This window comes from Lissotriton vulgaris, chromosome 2_2 (genome assembly GCF_964263255.1).
Source record: "Lissotriton vulgaris chromosome 2_2, aLisVul1.2, whole genome shotgun sequence".
Classification (NCBI taxonomy): Eukaryota; Metazoa; Chordata; class Amphibia; order Caudata; family Salamandridae; genus Lissotriton; species Lissotriton vulgaris.
Genome location: NC_141688.1, coordinates 129,594,861 through 129,615,235, shown reverse-complemented (window position 1 = coordinate 129,615,235; position 20,375 = coordinate 129,594,861). Strand labels below are relative to the sequence as shown.

Genomic DNA, 20,375 nt, shown 5'->3' with positions numbered 1-20,375 from the left:
CCATGCTCTCCAAGAGCACCGAATGAATGAATATATGCATACCAATTCAGACCAGGCCCAATAAAAGCTATAGTCATGCCATGTCAAGAAATTCTCTTGCCACTCCTTCATCCTTTCAAGAAAAGAAACGATAATGCAGATATTTCTCTTTCTTGAGATATTTCATTAATTATTTACTTTGTCTGGTGAGGGAGCGTAGCAAAATCTCTGCTTGTACAGTGGTTCTACATTCAAACTATAAATGGCAAATTTAATCCCCAGCATATTTCTTATTACTTCTTTCACTCCGACAACAGAATGGCAACGCATCTCTCTGAAGGGGAAAGATGCTAGTTGGGTATTCTCGCCCCAGATGAATACTAAGATTAACAGCTAAAACCACAGGCCCATTAGCAAATTTTCAGCCTGATTCATCAAGCTGAATTGTGCTCGCAAAGGGCCAGATTCTGAGAATCTGGCCCTTTTCGAGTGCGATTTTTGCATTTGGGATTCATCATCCCAAATGCAAAAATCGGTAATAGCGATTTCGCTATTTTGCGAGGAATTACATTTAAGGAATTTCTATTTGAGATTCCTTAAATGCAATTCATCATCCATTTTTAAATTGCGAATTCGCAATTTCGGCCCGCTATTTACCGCGAGGTCAAACCTCGTGGTAAATAGCGAAAACTTAGAAAAATGCTTTTAAAAGCATTTTTCTAAGTTGCATGTTGCACACACACATGTCCTTTGGACATGTGTGTGCGCAACACCTGTTAAAATTTGCATTTAAGGGGTCCTACAGGGTGTCCTTTGGACACCCCTGGCACCCTTTAAATCGCTATCTTATTTGCGATTAGCTAATTGCTAATCGCAAATAAGGAATACTCCCCATTCATTCCTATGGGCCTTTTGTCCCATAGGAATGAATGGGGAGTTATTCCTTATTTGCGATTAGCAATTTGCTAATCGCAAATAAGGAATATGTAGGAATCGCATTTTATTTTGCGATTCCTACATGAATCCCGTTTTGCGAGTCTGTAATAGCGATTCCTTATGAATCGCTATTAAAGACTCGCAAAACGGGTCTTTGATGAATCAGGCTGTTTGTGTGCAAATCTTGATTGACATAGTTAGTCCAGCGCATACTAAAAGTTGTATTAATTAATAGGTCTAACGCGTTTTCTGGTAATATGACTGAAAGTAAGACAATTATTTTCAGTTGTATTGTAAAGCAGGTACTATGCTTGGAACTAAATTAAAACTAGCGATGAAAAATACATAAGTGAGACTAATTCAAATGAATCACCATAGACCAGTGGTCTTCAATCTGTGGGGCGCGACCCCCAGGGGGGCCGTGGAGGCATGGGAAGGGGGTCGCGCTCTTCCCATGCCTCCGGACGGTTAATTTCGGGAATCTCATGTGCTGAGGAATCTTAGTCAGCTGAAGACACCTTTCTACCAGTGTGTTGCTGGCCTGTGAAAGAAATGCAAATGTGTGCAATGAGTTAATCTGCAAATGTAAAGGATTTGCAGATTAACTCGTTGTGAACATTTGCATTTCTTTCAGGCCAGCAGCACACTGTCAGAAAGGTGTGTTCAGATGTCTGCCTGGCTTTGATTGCTCAGGAGAGTGCGATTACATTCAATTGATCAAATCACTTGATGTTTTTGAGTGGTAGTGTACAAAGTTAAATGAGTTGTGACTTGCTTGCTTATAAATTTTATTTATTTTACAGAGTTTTCTCTAGCGCGAAGTTGCCCGAATTGGGTATCAGAGCGCCTTACATAGCACCAGTTGCGTTTCATGAGGACACATTTATTATTTTTTTATTGTAGGGCACAGGAAGATTAAGTGATTGTCGTATTTCCATAGCTCTTACTATCCTTAAGAATGTGTTGGAGTGACAGTTATGTAAAAAAATACATTACATAGGTTCTGAATATTATTAAAATCTATGGGCCTCATTTACAATGAAATGGTGTAGGGCAGCTCCGCAAGTATTTTTTGCTTCAATGCCCTACACCAATTCGAAAGAGCAGGAATAGATGTATTTATAAGTGCTGTGCACTCCTGTCCTTTCTGCTGACACACAACTTAGTGCCTAGCACCAACGCCGAGGTGCCAGGGTGTCTGCATTATTGGTAGGATGTTTGTTTTGCAAGAAGGCATGCCTTCCTGCACATAAACAACCCATGGAGGCTTTTGAAAACAATAAAGGAGAAAGAAAGATATTTCTACTTGTTGCGCACCCCCTGGGGTAGCATACAATTTTGGCGCATCCTCATGTTTACAGATTTGTAGTAAATCTGGGAATGTGTCAATTCCCATGGAACACCCCCCCCCCCTTACGCAGTGTAAGGCAACGCATCGACCTTGTGCTGCGTTGCTTTACACCATATCTAGGAGGCCTTGAAAAGCCACGCAAAGTGACTTTGCGTGGCCTCGTAAATATGAGTCTGCACTTTGCGCAACCAGAGCATCATAAAAAATGACACGCCGGCAGCGCAAGGGGCTTATAAATAGGCCCCCATATTTTGGAAGCAGCATTTTATCATAAAACATTTTGCTCATTTTGTAGGGGTCTCTCTTGTACTGTGTGTAATGCAAGAACAAAATAAAGACTTGCACATCCACAGTGCTTTCTGTCACAGGCAGTTGCTTCACAGCACTACAAATACACAAGTCACTTTTCTCCACTGCACCAATCACAAATTAATTCTGTGGTTCTCTGGTTTCACACAGACTTTTGCATGGAGGTTTTATAATTTATTATAGTGCATGTATTTATTATTCACTAAAGCAGCCTGATATTATATATATAGCTACCTAACAGTGAGAGACCTGAAAACGTACGTATGTTTTAATTATGATGAATGATGTTCAGCTACCTCCAGTTACATGCAGCTGTAAATCCCAAGCCTATAGCATCCCATGAAATATAGAATGGCTTTCCTCTAATGCAGGGTATTAAAGTTGCAGCTAATGTATTATAGCTATTATACCAAGGTCCACTGGAAATATGTGATTGTGGGGCCACAGTGATTTTAGCATCATTATAGATTTGCCGCATTTGCCACATAAACCATCATCTGCAGCTTAATCTGCTAATTTTAACAAAATAATTATTTACTCGACAGGTTCAAAAGTTACTAAAAAGCAGCAGCAGGTGTTGCTGGTCTGTAGAAGGCCCTTTGTAAAGCTGTACCGGTTACCTTTTTGTTGCTTATTGCTATATTTGGGTGTTAAACTGGTACTAATGAGGTGCAAGCACAGATTGACCGTTTCTCTGGAGAACATGTATGGTTGTCAATGATAAGGAATACTAGGTTCTAGAAATTTTTGTCAAGAGGGAGTCCTTATGCCTAAAATATTTTGATGGGGGGGGTCCCGGCATCAAAAAGTTTGAAGACCACTGCCATAGACCATGTCCATCAACCTGCTTCCCATTCATTGCTCTGCTGCCTTTTGAATAGGTTAACGCTATAGAAATACCACACACATACAGGTTCAGTCATCTCTATTTTAGTTATAAGATTTGAATGTAGCCAATGCCCGAGGAATCCTGGAGCATTACAAACATAAGTCTGATGAGACTTAAGGAGTTACTCCCTTCTCTTCTTGTGTTGTCTTTTTTGGTGAAATTTCCTTTGAAATCCAACCCTTTTCAATATTTTGTGTTAGAAGACCTCAGTGAGTGTGCCCTTCCGCTCCCAGAATATGATTTATCTACTTCACCACCAGCATGAACTATAATAATCAATATTCTACATAAGATGAATGACGCACGTGACATTCCAAGATATATTCTTGCACATGTATATGTAACACATACTAAACGAATTTCAGGTGCATGTGACGGTACCTTTCTCAATAATCATAAAGGTTGTTCAAAAATAGCCATTTATCTGAAGGTTGTTTTTACACGGTTGCAGTAATCAGAAAGCGTGGATAAGGATCCTTTCAAATCCTATGGCAGCAGAGTTTGTGCCCTTTCTTTTCCCTCTTCAAAGGAAACCGTAGGGGGTCACTGCTCACCACACAAAACTTAACATTACTCTCTTCCAATGCTATGAGATTTGCAGTACCAGTACTGAAATGACCAATTGGCATTTCAGACAGTTTCCTTGGCTGCCTTGTACCCAGTCACACTTGTCCCACAAACCTGCTCCAGGACACTGGTGGAAACAACCTACAGATTCCCTGGAATACCGTCCAAGAAGTAAATTCTGCCCATCCTGATAGTCACAGAGTAGAGGAAATGTGACCAGAGACACTCAAAGGTAAATATGACTATGGCTACAGAGAAAGGAACATATTTGAAAGTGATCCTTAGTTCCAGTCTGCAGTGGCATCATGAATCAATATTGCACAGTGATGTAGTCAGCACAGGAGAAAGGATTTAGGAGCAAACTAGATGAGATAACTTGGCAGACATGTGGCAGATGCCTGGCGAGAATGGAAGATGAGGGGTGAATTTGATGGCATGGAAGCCCAGAAACGCAGGTCAAAGCTGTGCAGGATTTAGGCCACTTTACAATGGCAGAGGGCTTTGGGGATTCTTTCCCGATGATTTTTCAACTAGAAATGTGGAGGCAAATGTTTCATTTGTAATCCCTTTAGTTCCGGAAGACTGGTTAATTAGTTATAGGTGTCAATTTGCAAAGAAAGTTGAGTATTTGGAGCAATAATACAAGCGAAGTTTTACTTTAAGTACTGAAATGCTTTTGTGAACTGGCCTTAAAAGGTACAAATGCCTATTAATAAAAGTGCAAAGAAGGCACATCCCTTTCTATTTGTACTAATCGTATACGAATATTACCACTGTAGATGCTTTGGGGCCAACTCATAAATGCTCTTGAGTAAGGAAAGAATTACTACATGAGCACTACTTCACATACTCACAAATGCAGTTGTCCCATATAGTATTTAAAAAATCCCAGAGTCAGAATTTGGGGTGTCTCCCTCAATTTTCTTTTCCATTTATGCATTTGCAAATGGCACACTTGGTCCATTCTATTGGTCAAACCTTAGAAGGAATTAAGGCTGCTCGAAAAGAAGGCCAAAAGAGCAACTGCCTACAGATTACTGCTGCATTTTGACATTGAGTTTACTCCTCTGGGGTATGAGGTTTGTTAGAACTCGTGGGCATTGATCTCTAGCTTCTCTGCTGGAATTATGACAACAGGGTTACACCATATAATGGAATACTATAGGATTTTATAACATTTTACATATTTACATCAACAGTATTACCTGTCTTGGCTATGGACATCTATTGTCACTGGGTATTCTAATGAAAATTGCAAAGTTGCAAACCATAGGCCGAATCGACATACTGCACAAATTACTATTTTTATTTTTACCCTGCTCCAAGCCAATCATTTTATCAACATGATATGAGATGATGAGATGCCCTGGTCACCATTCGAGCATCAGACCTACAGATCTCCTGGTGGGAACTCGGCATATATTGAGCTGCCTTTCAAGCTCAAGTTATCTATGGTTAGGATTAAGTAATTACTTTTTGCAAAGAGTTCCACTGTATAAAGTTACTAAGCTCTGGTTTTAAAGTAGATGTACTACTTGAGTCCCCAGTCTCCGCTCGAGTTTCTCCTCTCTCCATCTGGGGTTCACCTGCATGTGTCCGCTGATGCTTGCTAAGGTGTGGCAGCTGTCTAAAATTCTTCCCACATGTAGTGCAGGCATAAGGCTTTTCCCCGGTATGTATTCGCTGGTGGGTAATTAAATTAGCCATGTCACTGAAACGCTTCCCACATACACTGCAAACATAGGGTTTCTCTCCTGTGTGTATTCGCCGGTGAGTGATCAGGTTTTTTGACTGTCTAAAACTTTTTCCACAAACACCACAGGCATAGGGCTTCTCCCCTGTGTGTATTCTCTGATGTGTTATCAGGTTTCGTGATTGTTTGAAACTCTTTCCACAGTCGCTGCACATGAAGTGTCTCTCTTCCATGTTCTTTTCAAACTGTTGTTGTTGGCTTATAGACTGCTTGAAACTCTTTTCACATTCATTACATTTATTTGGTGGCTCTGCATTTATCTGCTGTGATGTGATCATGTTTGATGCCTGGCTAAAATACTTTCCACATTGACTACAAATGCACAATTTTACTCCAGTGTGCATTTGCCCGTGTGCAGTTTGGACTGATGATTCATTGAGATGATTTACACGTTCAATATAGGAATGCTGCCTCTGGAGTGTTCTGGTGGCATGAGGTTTCACCTGGTTTGATGTTTCATTGAAACTGCCATCATACTCGTTGCATGTAGAGGTGTTCTCAACTGAGTGGCTCGCCAGATGACTAGTAATGCCAAATTTGTGGCCATAGGTTCTCCCACCTTCATTACCAGTATAAGTTTCCTCCCATAGGTTTTCTCTCCGTTCGATAGAATTTACGGATTCATTGACACCTTGTCCTAGACAAATAAGATGCATAAATGAAAAACATATATACTGTAAAAATTAGAGGAAAGTAAACATGTGTTATATGTGTTCTATAGATCAACAGCACACAGTTAATGCAACAATAAAGTGAGCACAAAAATACCATTGAAACCTAATATGGACAGCAGCAGCTCAACAGGAGACCGCCCACATTCATCACAGTTTTCAGTGCTGCCACATGGTAGCACTGTGGAGCGGCAGCGGCACATACCTCCGTGCAGCGATGTCCGAGCGCGGGGGTCCTGTCCCCCGCGCCCGGTCAATTAACGTCCCGGTCACCCAGGACACCTTCTCTTTTTCATCCCCTGCAGGTACCGGCAACCGAGCCAGCGATCCCGGAAGTGAAAGCGGGACGAACCCAAACGACCCGGAAGCAGCCGCCTCTGACCCCGGAAGTGGTCAGATAGACAACATCCCGGAAGGTAGAAAAAGCCCAGAGGACGAAGGAGAGGCGTTTCGAGCAACCGACTCGTGGCAGGAGGCAGCGGAAAGCGACGAACCTCGGTCAGAGAGCGGCGCAGCACGGCAAGACCGAAGCGAGGACGAGGAAGAGGACGTCTGGACGGAGGACTGGTGGCGTCCTCAGGAGGTGGCTGGAGAGCAGCCGCAACTCGGACGAAAGTTGCGGCGGGGCACGTGAGTACACGTCGCCCTTTCTCAGTGCCCCCTCCTGTATATAGGTGTAGATAGAGTGCATATAGCGTAGAGTTCACGAGCACAGGACAGTGTTTAAAGTACCTTCTTTTCACGCACACTGTAACAAAGACCGAGCACTGCCCAGCACCTAGCAACCCTCTTCCCTCCCATCTCTTCCTTGCCTATTCCACCTTCCCTTACCGTCCCTTCCTCACAGGCCGTTTCCGTACCCCCTCACTCCCTGGTGTAGGTGGAAGTATTCCGACTGTTTGCTCGGACTAAAGCCCTTACGCTTCTCTCCTTTTCCAAGCCTCCGAGGAGTCCCAGTACCTTACCGAGGAGACTACTGGCGGAACAAGGAGAAGCAGGACTTGATCCCCAACGACCTCTCCGAGCCTGGTCAGCAGCCGTATCAACCAGCATACCAACCCTAGGAATCCACCCTGCAACCTTACCTTCATTGTGACTTTGTGCCTCTGTTGAATAAAAACTCCTGACATAGCTCACTATATCCGGCCTCCCCGCCTGTTATTCCGGTCCGCCCGTCACCCAAGTCCACAAGCACCATGTAAACATTTTACATTGCATGTGCCCATTTAATTGAGCGATGTCATCAAGACAGCAGTGTGTCACTACATCAGGTCCAGGCTTCTGAGAGGCGCAATCCTTCCAAATCTGCTTGCTGAAGCTTTTCAGGTGGCAGACAACGCGGATGAAAGCTATAATGCGCTCACCCAGCAAATTAAGACCACCTTGGATAGGCTGGCTCCGCTAAGGAAAACGCGAGATAGAACAAAAACCGCCATGCCATGGTTTTCGAGGGAACTTCTTCATCTTAAACAGCAGTGTAAACAGGCGAAGCGGAGATGGAGGAGACATTATCTGGCTTCGGATAAGATTCTCTTCAAACAGGAACTGGCAGCCTACAAAGCACAGATCAAGTGTGCAAAAGCGAGGTTTTTGGAGGAAACTTTACTGTCAGCCTCAAACAAAGCACAAGCTTTGTTGAAAATTGTCAACGAGCTGTCACGACCGGCCTGCGCTACTACCGCTATCCCAGCCTCTCAGTTACTATGCGATTCATTGGCCAAGGCCTTTGAAGACAAGATCGCGACCATTCTGAGCAACCTAAATCCCAAGACATCTGGGGCTGCTCTTCCTCCTATATCGGAGTTGGAGGCAGGGAAAGCCAGGCTGGAAAGTTTCCCTCTCCCGTCTTTTGCAGAGTTTGGTGCCCTAGCGGATAGTGTATCCTCTGGATCCCCTCTTGATGTAATCCCACACAAACTCTGGAACGTTTTTCGGGAAGAGTTGTACCCTCCTCTCCACGCAATTTGTTGCCAGTCTCTTGGCTCTGCCCAGGTCCCGGAGAGCTGGAAATTAGCAGTTGTTTCTCCATTATTGAAGAAAGAATCACTGGATCCCTTATGCCCCGCCAACTACAGACCCATATCATTACTTTCCTTTCCGATTAAGATCCTTGAAAAACTGGTCACAAGACACCTGTCCAGTTTTTTGGAAGTTAATGAATGCCTGGATGCGGCGCAGTTTGGTTTCAGACCAGCGCATGGAACCGAATCAGCCTTGGTGTCTGTCTTGAGTGACCTTCGTTCGCGTGCCGACTATGGACGAGCAGCCTTTTTAGTGCTGCTCGACATGTCTGCAGCGTTCGATACGGTCAGCCGGTATACACCCGTTACAACGCATCTTTTACTCCGCACTACCATTACAACGCGACTTTTACAACGCATACCATTACAACGCATTGCGCTGGGGGGCGCTCTAGGATAGGTAATAAGTATAATTTACTATCCAACACCTTCCCTAGGGTCCACGGGGACTGGAGTTAGAATAGTAAATTATACTTACCACTATCCAGCACCTCAAAGCGCTATGCGTTGTAATGGTATGCGTTGTAATGGTCGCGTTGTAACGGTAGGTAGTTGTAATAGTATGCGTTGTAACATGGTACATCCGGTCAGCCATGCCATCCTGACCAGGAGATTGGAGGAGGTTGGGGTGACGGGCATTGCCCGGGATTGGCTTGTTTCATACCTGGCCAATAGACACCAGGTGGTTGCCCTGCCCCCCTTTAAGTCCACCATTAAAAGGGTCGGTCAGGGAGTACCCCAGGGCTCGGCCATCAGACCTATTCCTTTTAATCTGTACCTCCACCCCCTGGTCAAGCTAATAAAAACATTTGGCATTTCAGTCACCAACTACGCTGACGACACCCAGCTTATTTTCTCCTTTGAAGGGGAGAATGCGGTGTCACTGGAGACCTTTCATCATTGCATGGTCACCACAGCAACATGGCTGAGTAACAACTCGCTGCAATTTAACAGCGCTAAGACAGAGGTGTTACACTGCTCAGTGGACCGGGTCCCTCGATCTTTACCACAGGACTTCTGGCCCCCCTCCTTTCAGGGCACAGCGGCAGCAGCTACCTCGGTTCGGAATTTGGGAGTGACAATGGAACCGAGTCTTCAATTGGACGGTTTCATTGACAAAACAGTATCCACCTGTATGGGCCTGTTGCGTTCTCTCAGGAAGATTCTTCCTCTGCTCCCTGCCAATGCCAGACCAGAAGTAGTGCGCAGCATCATTCTAAGCAGACTGGATTACTGCAATGCACTACTTCTGGGGGCTCCTGCTATGGCGATAGGTAAGCTACAAAGAGTGCAGAATTTCGCGGCTAAGCTAGCACTCTCCCGCCGCCGTTCTGATTCATCTTCTGCAGCTCTTAGAGACTTGCATTGGCTCCCTATCCCTCAACGGATCGAATTCAAGGCGCTTTGTCTGGTCTTCCGGGCTCTGCATGGCTTGGGACCTTTGCCCCTACATTAGATGTTCACCTGGTACACCCCCGCAAGAGCTCTCCGTTCTGCCTCTGCCTATCTGGCGGTTGTTCCTAAGTTCCGGAGAAAGCGAATGGGCGGCCGCTAGTTTGGTTTTACGGCATCTAAGCTGTGGAACGATCTGCCACTGTCGCTCAGATGCTCAGGAGACCTCCTTTCTTTTAAAAAACTATTAAAAACTCATTTATTTCCTAGGTTAGGCCGTGTCTCAGGATTTGTTTGATCTCAGCGCCAGGATGCCCGTCGGGTGACAGAAAGCTACTATATATAATTATGCAGACGATCTGCAATTGATTTTCCCTCTGGACACTTCACCTTCCTCCCGCTTTAACATCCAATAATCTTTTATGCATTCCATTGAACCGCCGCAAAAAACACGGCGGCCTTCGTTTTTCTTTTTTGGGCCCCACCTTTTGGAATTCCCTCCCTTCTTCCTTTCTCCATTGCCCCTCCTACGAACTGTTCCGAAAAACCTTGAAAACTCACCTCTTTAAGTTAGCCTTTGAGAAATGCTTCCTGCCTCAGTCCGTTATGTCTGTTATGAGCGGCAAGAAACCGTCTCGTTGTACGTGCGCGGTACAAATTGTTTAACATAACATAACATAAGTGTGTTATACATACATACATCAGAATTTTCATGTGTCACAGAAAAGGTTACTTACCTTCTGTAACCCTGTCTCTGGTGGAAACTCTGACTGTAGATTTCACACCTTGTGTATTTCCCCTGGCGCTAGACTTTTCCTGGAAACTTTTGCTACAGCTCTGCATGCCTATAGATACTGCTGTTAGACTCCATCGTCACTCTGTTCCCTTCTGGACATGACACAAAGCCACATATTAGTGCCACCTCTGCCCGCAGACATCAATTGTCGCCCATTCGTCACTCCCCAACCATCAGACAATGAAAATGGCTGACAATATTAGGTTTTTACTGGAAGTAGCAGAGATTAATTCAAGTATTCGATCCACTACTTTCTTGTTGTTGCAGTTAATACCCTAAGTGCAGTGGGTATGCCTAGATATGAGTCCCGTGTTTATTGTGCTGTAGGACTCATGCTGCACTCTACTGACAAGACCCAACTAGTTCGAAACCGGTCTGTATTTGCTTGTTGCAGAACATGGCAGTATTTCTTTTTTTCTTCTAAACTCTGTTTATTGAGTTCTATTCAAACACAAAAAAGTAGCAAACAAATATACCAGCATGATAATTACAGTGCATAGGTAGAGACATGTCTAGCAGCAATAGTAGAATACAAAATTGACATCTCTAAGTATTGAGACTATGCAGCAGTCCCACGTGCACTATGTTAGGGAAGGGTCTGAATGTATGTGGAACACATCTATACAGCCAGGCGTGTATACACTACATAATAGTGTCAAGTGGTCAGTTAAGCTGGACCATTGGCAGGGGTATGTGGAAGTTTGTAGCATCAATCGGATGTTCAAGGAGATACATCTTGAGGGGGCGCAAATATCACGGGGAAATGAAGTTTGTGGGAGCAGTTCTGCATATGAGTAAATTTGATCTTGCCAAAAGAGCACGTCTTTGATCCAATCCTTAAATTTGGGTGCCCTGCCCCATCTGCATGTACCCTCCTTCTAGCTAGTAGGGGACCAAATAAGATAAATTTGCGATATGTCAAAGGAAACTTCTCAGAGTATCCTTGGAGCGTCAACAGGGGAGATAGTTGAAGGTTCAGGGCGGTCATTAGCTCTAGTGACCTGAGCACTTGCCAATAGGACTGGACAGCACCGCATTCCCAGGCAAGGTGCAGAAAGTCAGCAGCTCCCGCTCCACATCTATCGCACTTGTCAGTGTCTCGTAATTTATATTTGTGTAGCTTGACTGGGGTATAATATGTGTAATGTAGTAGGATCTTATAATGGGTGATGCGCAACCGACTGCTGGATGAGACCTGTTCAGTCTGATTACAGAAATATGTCCACTGTTGATCAGAAATATCCTGTCCGATCTCAGCAGCCTATCTATCCCGAGCAGCGCAAGGGACTGACGTTGTGCCGGTGTATAAACTATGATAGAGTGTAGAGACTAGGTGTGAGGCAGTATCGGTAAGTAGTAATTGATGCAGGGGGGCAACCTCCTGGGGTTTTAGTGGGAATGTAGGGGTATACTCTTTAAGGCCCTATCGCACTCGTATGTATATGAATGTATCCATAGGAGAGGGCGGTAACTTTGAAAAGAGTTGGTGGAGTGAACGAAACTTGCCATTGTGATATAGATCGTACATAGTAGTATTTCTGTCTGTCTGCAAGCGATCAACCTGTCCTAATAGAAGGCAGAAAGGTATTGAGAGCTACTTGGATTGAATGGCATACAGCTCCAGCATATTTATATGATGGTTTTCTCCTTCGGAAACCAAAGGACACTAATCTCCTGTTCATAAAAGTAACCTCCCTAGCAGAGAGATAATGCAGATGTTATCACTTTGATTTCAATTTCCACTCGAGCGTTTGAGCCACTTTGTCAGAGGCAAGGCTCTTGTTCAAGAGGCTTCCTCATTGTTGGGTCTACTACAGGCAAGGTTCCATTGAAAGGCCTGCATGTGCAAACGAGCACGAGGTACCAGTAGGATGCATGATGCTAACAGACCAAAGAGCATCAGAACCATCAGGGCTGGTACAGTAGCTCTTGAACCCGAAATGACCCAGACTCGCTTTTGAGGTGGAAATGCGTTCAAGGTGACTATGTCCAAAATAACCTTGAAAAAGAGGCAACCTCTGGGAAGGCTGAAGATGAGACTAAGACCCACTGATGGTAAACCCTTGAGTGGTCAACAATAACACTATTTTTCCGCAGGTGGCCCAAGACTACTTGAGGAAAGCCCACCTTTAACAGCCAGTCGTCGAGGCACGAGAAAACGTTTCCCTGACCTGTGAAGATGGCTCATTGTCACTGACATGACTTTGGCAAAGACCTGTTTAAGGCCGAAAGGCAGGTCAGTGAACTGGAAATGCCCTAATCCCACTACAAGACGAAGCTACTTTCTGTGGGACTGGAGGACTGGCACTTAAAAATTACAAATACAGCAAGCCCGGGAAGACATTTTGTCCTAGTGGTTCAAAGCCAGCAAACCCTGAGTAAAAGTCCTCACCTTCAACTCTTCCTTCTAGAGGAACAAGCTTAGAAACTGAAAATGTTGAATCTTTCTCAAGCCCCTGTACTTCTTGCGGACTATGAAGGACCATAAAAACGAATTTCTTGCTCTGTACCAGGAACAATCCCAAGCATCCCTTTGTGAGCAGCATCAAAACCGCCTTGGAAAGGATAGAGGTGGGATCCATCTCCGAATACTCGCCCCTGATTCTTGCTCAAGGGTAAATTAAGTGGGTTGGAAGAGTTTCCATGAGGTGAGAAATAAGAGGATAGATGATACAGCTATTGTCTGTATCTGTTAGTGCTGCCTCTGCCTCCAAAGCTATGATAATTTTGCACTGCTTATTGCATCGGCTGTAACTGGTGAAAGGTGAGGCCCTAGGAGTAACCTCTGTACCTCCTGTACAACTGGTGAAATTGGTGTGCTATGGATAACAAACCCAAGAGGCTCACTGTAGCACTGCTGATTTTCAAATGCTCCAAAGCTGCACCGGTTTTCCCCCAAAAGGCATTTTTTCTCACCAAACAGCATATACATCCATAATGCGTGGACAGCTTCATATCTGGTGGGTGCACCCAGGCATGTCATCTGATAAGGAAAATGGGGGCCACTGCTTGAGCAACTGAGTCAGTGGCGTCTAGGCCAGAACTTAGAATCTGTTTAGATAAGTTTTGTCCATCTTGGACCATTTATAAAAGAGGGCGGCGTGAACCTACAGCTCCGAACTAGGGGAACTCCACACCACCTACCTGACTAAATGTATCCCTGGGGGTAGCCGTTTCCTTCTTTTGCCATGCCTGTTAAATGCATTGGGAGGGGTGGGGGGGAAGGGTGGGCGTGGTATGGGGTGTGAGGGTGGTGGCCGAGTCAGAGAAAAGGGAAGGAATTTTTGTTACCTATGTTTAGTTAATTCATGTTTTAATACTTTTATTCTTGCTAAAGTTATTTAACTGTACTTCAAGAAGAATGTATTGCCTTTTGTGAGTGAGCACTCCACACCTAAATGTTGACGCAGTACCACTCTTAACACTATTGTGCATTATTTTGTATACACAGAGTGACCTCATGAAAAACTATACTTACATGCCCACTCATCAAAACTACCTGCTGGTCAAATCTCAAGTTACACCCATATCTAGTCCTTAGATATATGAGCAACATAACAATGCCCTAGCCAAGACCATTAGGTTCCAAAAAGGAGTTAAGAACTTCCCAGCTTATACCAATGACAAACGCTAGACAGAACATAAAGATAATATCTCTTAATGTCACGGTCAACCACCCAGTAACCAAAAAGAAAATCATTGACTACTTACATGAACTATGGGGGAATAGTATCCTGCTTCAGGAAACCGAGATTGATACCACACCTATCTCATTACTCAGAAATACCCAATTTAGTGATCTGGCTTGCACCTTGGCCGTTGGGAAGCAAAATGGAGTAGTAACTCTAATTTCAAAGAAGTCAAACATAGATATGGCTTCCAACCTAAGTGATAAACAAGGGAGATGGATCATATCAAAACCTTTTTTTAAATTCTTTATTCAGTTTTGCAATGAAAACAGTACCTGCATCTGTGTGAAATAGAACCGTCAGCGTGATACCCCAAGTCAGAACATTAACAAACCAAATAAATCTGCAGTGCAACAGTGATACCCCGTCTCCCTGTAAGAGGCAGTGGTCATCCAAAATGGGTGATCAATCTCCCTCGGGAAGTAGAAGGTGGGGGGGTTGGGTGGGGGCAGGCAGTGCACAGTGACGCAGAGAGGAGAGGCAAGGGAAGAAAAATGGGAACAAGACACAGGAAGACTCCAATACTTGCTAGGGTGGCCCATGTCCGGTACTTCATCTTGTTACTCTTTTTAGGGCGTGGCAACAATTCCAACAGGCAATAATGTACTGTTATTTCTACTGTTATGCCCATCACCCTCTATGTCTCCTGCACCATTTCCTCCCAAAAAGGTATCACCACTCGGCATGCCAATGTCACGTGTTCGAAGTTGGCAGGAACACCCCACATCTATCGGAGCGAGTCGGATAAACTCTGTGCAGACGTTGCGGAGTCAGATATGTTCTGTGCAAATTGTAAAATTGTATCAACTTAAATCAGGCATTGCTTGCCACTTCCTGCATTTGGGCTCGGGCATGACTCCATTTCCCCTCTGAAAGAGGGAATGTTAAATCCCTGTGCCAGTTGTCCCGCATAGACGTCATGACGGTTTGTCTATCTCTTTTTGGAGTGGCATATAACCTTGAGACAATGCCTTTGATGGACCCTGGGTCCAGCATCTCCCTCAGAACATTTGAAACGCTAGGCTCGTTTGGGAAGGTCGGCCAGATCTTCCGGACTATCCAGGCCATACTCTGATTGCAGGAACTGCCCCAGGAATACCAAAGTTCCCCCCCAACTCTTCCATTGTCATGAATTCACCATTTAGATAAGATCACAAGCTCTCTGACTCCCCTCTTTTACCCAGTGTGCAACATACATGGAGTGTTGTATGCGAATGAACGGGGGCAAACCACTAGATCAGAAGATTAGCATAGGGTGCTCGTTTCAAGTCGTGTGTGACGGCCGACTTCCATGCTTGTGCGACCTGCGAGAATGTAGAGGAGGTGCCTGTCGGCAGTCTACGACCTAGCATGCGTAACCGGGGGAGGTAGTCTGCGGTTGCCGATCCCTCTAGGAGCCTCTTCTCCCAGTTGTGGCCACTGTCACACCACAGTGCTGCCTATTGAAACAGTCAAATAATATAGCTTAAGGTTTGGGAGGCCCAGCCCCCCTCGCCCTGATCTAACTTCTGAACTTCCAGGACGACCCTACTATGCTTCCCGGTCCACACCAGACAGACCAGTAAACCGCCTAGCCTGCGGAACAAGGAGGTTGGCAAGACGCAGAACAAAATTTGCATAGTGTAGAGGAATTGGGGCAGCAGGACCATCTTATTACTTAACGCTTATCACCCACGCACACAAGGCCCTCTACGACCTAGGACCCGAATGCCTCAACAAACGACTGTCCTTCTACACACCCACCCGCCAACTACGTTCATCCAATCAAGCCCTCGCCGCAATTCCGCGCATCAATAGATCCACCATGGGAGGAAGATCTTTCTCCAACTTAGCGGCCAAAACCTGGAATTCTCTCCCCACTCACCTCCGCCTTACACAGAACCACCTCTCCTTTAGAAAGCAGCTAATAACCTGGCTATTCGATAAGTAATGCACCCACCCTCCCTCAAGCGCCTTGAGACCCTCTGGGTGAGTAGTGCGCTATACAAATTACTGAACTTGAACTACCTTACTCATGACCGATAGTTGCAACGTTTTCCAGAACTGTACGGAAGCTGTGAGGCCATCAAGAACTCTTCTCATATTTAACTCATTCTATTGGTGTGGGTTGTGTGTTAACTGTATTCCCAAGTAGTGCAACTATTGCTTTTCCCACTTCAGTTCCAGCGCAGGTAGGTTGACCTCTGCCCTGTCAATTAGGCAGACCCCCCAGGATATAGCGGCATGGATTAGCAAATTTAGCGGCACAAAAATGGAAATTTAGCGGCACAAATATGGAAATTTAGCTGCAATTTTGCTGCATTTTATTTGGCCATTTTTCCTACAACAAACACAGATATCCTAGTTTCATTAGTTATTTAACAACATGAAGCTATGTATATTTGGTTTATTTACAATGTAGACACTTTGTTTCCCTCGAAAAGCAAAAGACTGCCCGTCAGCAGCCGAGGGTAGCAAAACAGCATTACAGGCGTCCCGCGTTGCGTGCGGCAAGGCGGTGCTTTATATCGCTGTGTCGACGCCTCCCCAATGCAGCAGCTGTGCCCAATTCAGTGGTGGTGCACCCTGGGACCACAAGTCCCTTCAGGGCTCAAAAGGTTTCCAGAAATAACAGAAGGTTGTAATCTCAGGCGAAATGAGAGGCTTGTTCTGCAAACACGCCTCCAGTATACATTGTTTAGCCACATAATCCCCTTGCTGACAAACAAATATCTGTGGTTGCCGAGAGGAAACCTGCTTTCTTGATTTGGGAGGAGGAGGAGGAGGGCTGGCTGGCTCTTTTTTTTTCTTTTCCTTACGCTCTTGCTTAACCAGTTTATCCTTCTCTCTCTGTTGCTCGTCCTGCTCCTTCTTCTTCTGGGATTCCTCTTGAAGGGATTCTTTTTCCAACCTCCTTGCACAGAGAACGTCTTCCACATTTGTATTTTTAAAGAGAGATTTTTCCAAAGGGATGGCCACAGTGGCAGGTGCTCCTTTCTCTTCATCCGCTTCATCCTCTTCATCAGTTATGTTGGCGTACTGTGCCAAGACAGCAGCCTTCCTCTGTTTCTCTTCCTCTGAAATTTCCTTCGGTTTCACTACAATCTGGGCCTGCTTCTCCATCATGCTTGCAATCGCTTTGATCTCATCTTCTTTCTCCTCCTGAGATTGTGATGATTTTTCTGCTTCACACCTTTTTGTGAACATTTCTTGACAAACATCGTCTGAGGAAACTTCCTCCAAGAAGGCACCCAGAACGCTCTGCAATGCATCCAGCCTGTCCTTTTCGCTCTCCTCTTCCCGCAGCAGGCCCTATATATAGGCCGTGTACACAGCGCTATCTACCTCCAGCGCGTCTAGACTCCGTCCCAGCCACTCCTGGAAGCCAGACGACTCCATTCCACACTTGGACAGTGCTCTAACTGCCGGCAAGCCTCGCCACCTTTGCAGTGGATGACCTGTTGACAGCCACTGGAGACAGAAAGCATGCTCGGGCTTAGAACTTATATGTATTATGAGCCTCCGGTTCTGACACTTTCATTTATTGTTTGGCATCATAAGGGCTTGAATTATTTGAAAATGAGAAATATGAAATTGGAGGTAACAGGTTCCAGGGCCCAATAAATCCTTCAGAGGGTCCTGGCTGGAGGACGGTTTGCTCGCAAAACTTGGCGGCCACAATGGGATTAAAATATACAGGTCCTGGCGAGGCGCGCTCCATCCTCATCTGAATAAAGTGAAGTGGTATTTAACAGGCTTTTAGCTCGGGTAATCATAACAATGAGAATTAAACAAGCATGGTGCTTTAAACCGGCGCCCATTAGCAGCGGGGGAGCTGGGCCTTAACTTCCAGGCAATGGACCATCACAGGGGGGGGCAACGTGCCCCAAATGCATTGCTCGCCTGGCTAAAGCCCGCCATATCTCACCCAAAACTTCCCACGACTGCCAGAGGCCATTTAACACTTAGCGGGAAATTAATCAGACCCCCAGGATATAGCGGCATGCATTATCTTTTGTAAAAATGCTGCGTTTTCTACAAAAGTGCCGATTTCGCGGGCACTTTTGTAAAAATTGCAGCATTTTTACAAAAGTGCCAATTTCGCGGCAAACCGCGAAATCGCGAAATCCTGGAGGGTCTGATTAGGGATGCCAGTGGAAAAAGCACTGTATGTCAAGCGGAATCTAACAGTTGAACCTGCTATAAGAATTCCACAGCACACCCCTCATCAGTGGATCAAAATCAAAATGACACCACAGATAATACAATCAGTCATCGGTAAATTACTGACAAAAAGGGAACAAATTCCTTTCTGGTTAGCTCAAAAAATTACTCCGATAGAGGCAGTATTTCCTGATAGTACATCTCATGAGAAACACATGATTCTAACAATCTGTTTACCAATGGGGATTGCACCACACCTGGAGGACTGTGACACTTGGGGAACAGTCTTTGCGGCAATTTACACAAAAACACGTCCTGAAACAGATTCAAAATGAATACAGGGCAGGACCTGCTTTAAATCTTGGTATGAAATTACTGAAGGATTTCAAACAGGTCTCAGCTATAATATTAACTAATAGTAAAGGTGAAGCAGCATAAGTGGCAATCCGCCAAAAACTAAAATAACTCGATATAACTGAGCAACCACACAAACTGGCCAGAATAATAGAAAAATCCTATGAAGAACTAGGAAGAGATAGTTTGGGCGGGAAACAAGTAAAACCTGAACTAACAGAAAATCACGAAAAAGTTTTTATTAAAAACCTACTCACTATACCTAAGAAGAAGTGGGAAAATACTAAACAGACACTTCCTAAAGAGAAGCGTTCCCAATCCAGAGGTAGGTCTCCTCAAAAGGAGCACTCTGAAAAGAGATGTAACCTCAGAAATAGGGATAATTTGAGAAAACCTGATAGATATCAAGATACTGATACACATTTCTATCGTACCTTTCAGACTTCCTCGCCGAAATCCGAAAGAAGAGAACGATCAGAACACAAGGAAGAAAGTGTGAAGTCTAAAGACGATCAACACGTTCCAAAAAATAAGAAAACTCAATTCTCCAAAAAGAAAGTAGCAAGTATCAAAATCAGACATGCCGAGGATTTTGAGGACACAACTCAAGAACGGGGAGTGTTCCCTGACAATGGTGGACAGCGCAGCAGAAGTCACCATAGCTCGCAGGATCCTGAAGGATCATCTGGAGACAGTGGATCTGAACGAATGCATTCAAGTTGAAACTGCAGATACCACGGTTACTATACCCCATAAATTATACGAAGTAACACTCAAGATAGAGTGGGACATAACTAGAAAAATAAGAGCACTCTTGGGAGAAGCTCTCAAAGGGTTATGGTACTCTCCTAGCTGAAAATAACTGGCCACCATAATTTGTCAGGGAGTGCCAACATGGCGAAGAAATCATTATGCCAGCCTTCTCCAATCATATTCCTATTCATATAAAATACACCTATGCCAGAAAATGGGCTGTTGCCCAGGCTCCAGCATTATATAAAAATCATGTGGGATGGGATGAGGACTCTCCTCACCATAAGATACAGTTAAAAAAATCAACCTACTGCTCAGAGACAATGTCCTGTTAAGCAAGAAGCTAAAAAACAGGTCAGTTAGTTCTTAGATCAACTTGAATACCAAGGGGTGATTCAAACATGCACCTCGTCAATGAACAATCCTTTGTTTCCTGTCTCCAAACTAGACGATACATATTGTTTAGTTTGGGATTACAGATACTTAAACTCTTGTTGCAAAACTTTTGCAGTGCAAAATGCGCACAGTGCACCACTGATGAATAACATTGTGCGCAAAAAATATAAAACTACATTAGATATTTCAAATGGATTCTTCTGTCAAAATATCGCACCTGAAAGCAGATATTTGACCGCTTTCTCAATAATGGGGAAACGTCAACACTTCTGTTGTCTCCCACAGGGATTCAAGAACAGTCCTGGATTATTTTCAACCAGAGTAACAGAGTTACTACAAACGCATGATGATGAGGCATTATCTTATGTCGATGACA

General features: G+C 44.6%; 1 protein-coding gene and 1 pseudogene across 2 annotated transcripts in view; both read right to left on the bottom strand.

Annotated features, from left to right (window-relative positions):
• Positions 1-3,601: 3,601 nt before the first annotated feature.
• Positions 3,602-20,375, bottom strand: part of LOC147729143 (uncharacterized) — a 160,935-nt gene continuing 144,161 nt past the window's right edge. The window contains exon 7 of one of the 2 annotated variants that reach the window (XM_086959442.1): positions 3,602-6,421. In XM_086959442.1, the coding sequence (XP_086815568.1) occupies positions 5,493-6,421 (929 nt within the window). In that variant the 3' untranslated portion in view covers positions 3,602-5,492. The remainder of the gene's footprint in view (positions 6,422-20,375) is intronic. The other variant, XM_086959441.1, reaches the window with a different exon arrangement.
• On the bottom strand, positions 16,937-17,764 carry LOC147729144 (coiled-coil domain-containing protein 43 pseudogene; annotated as a pseudogene).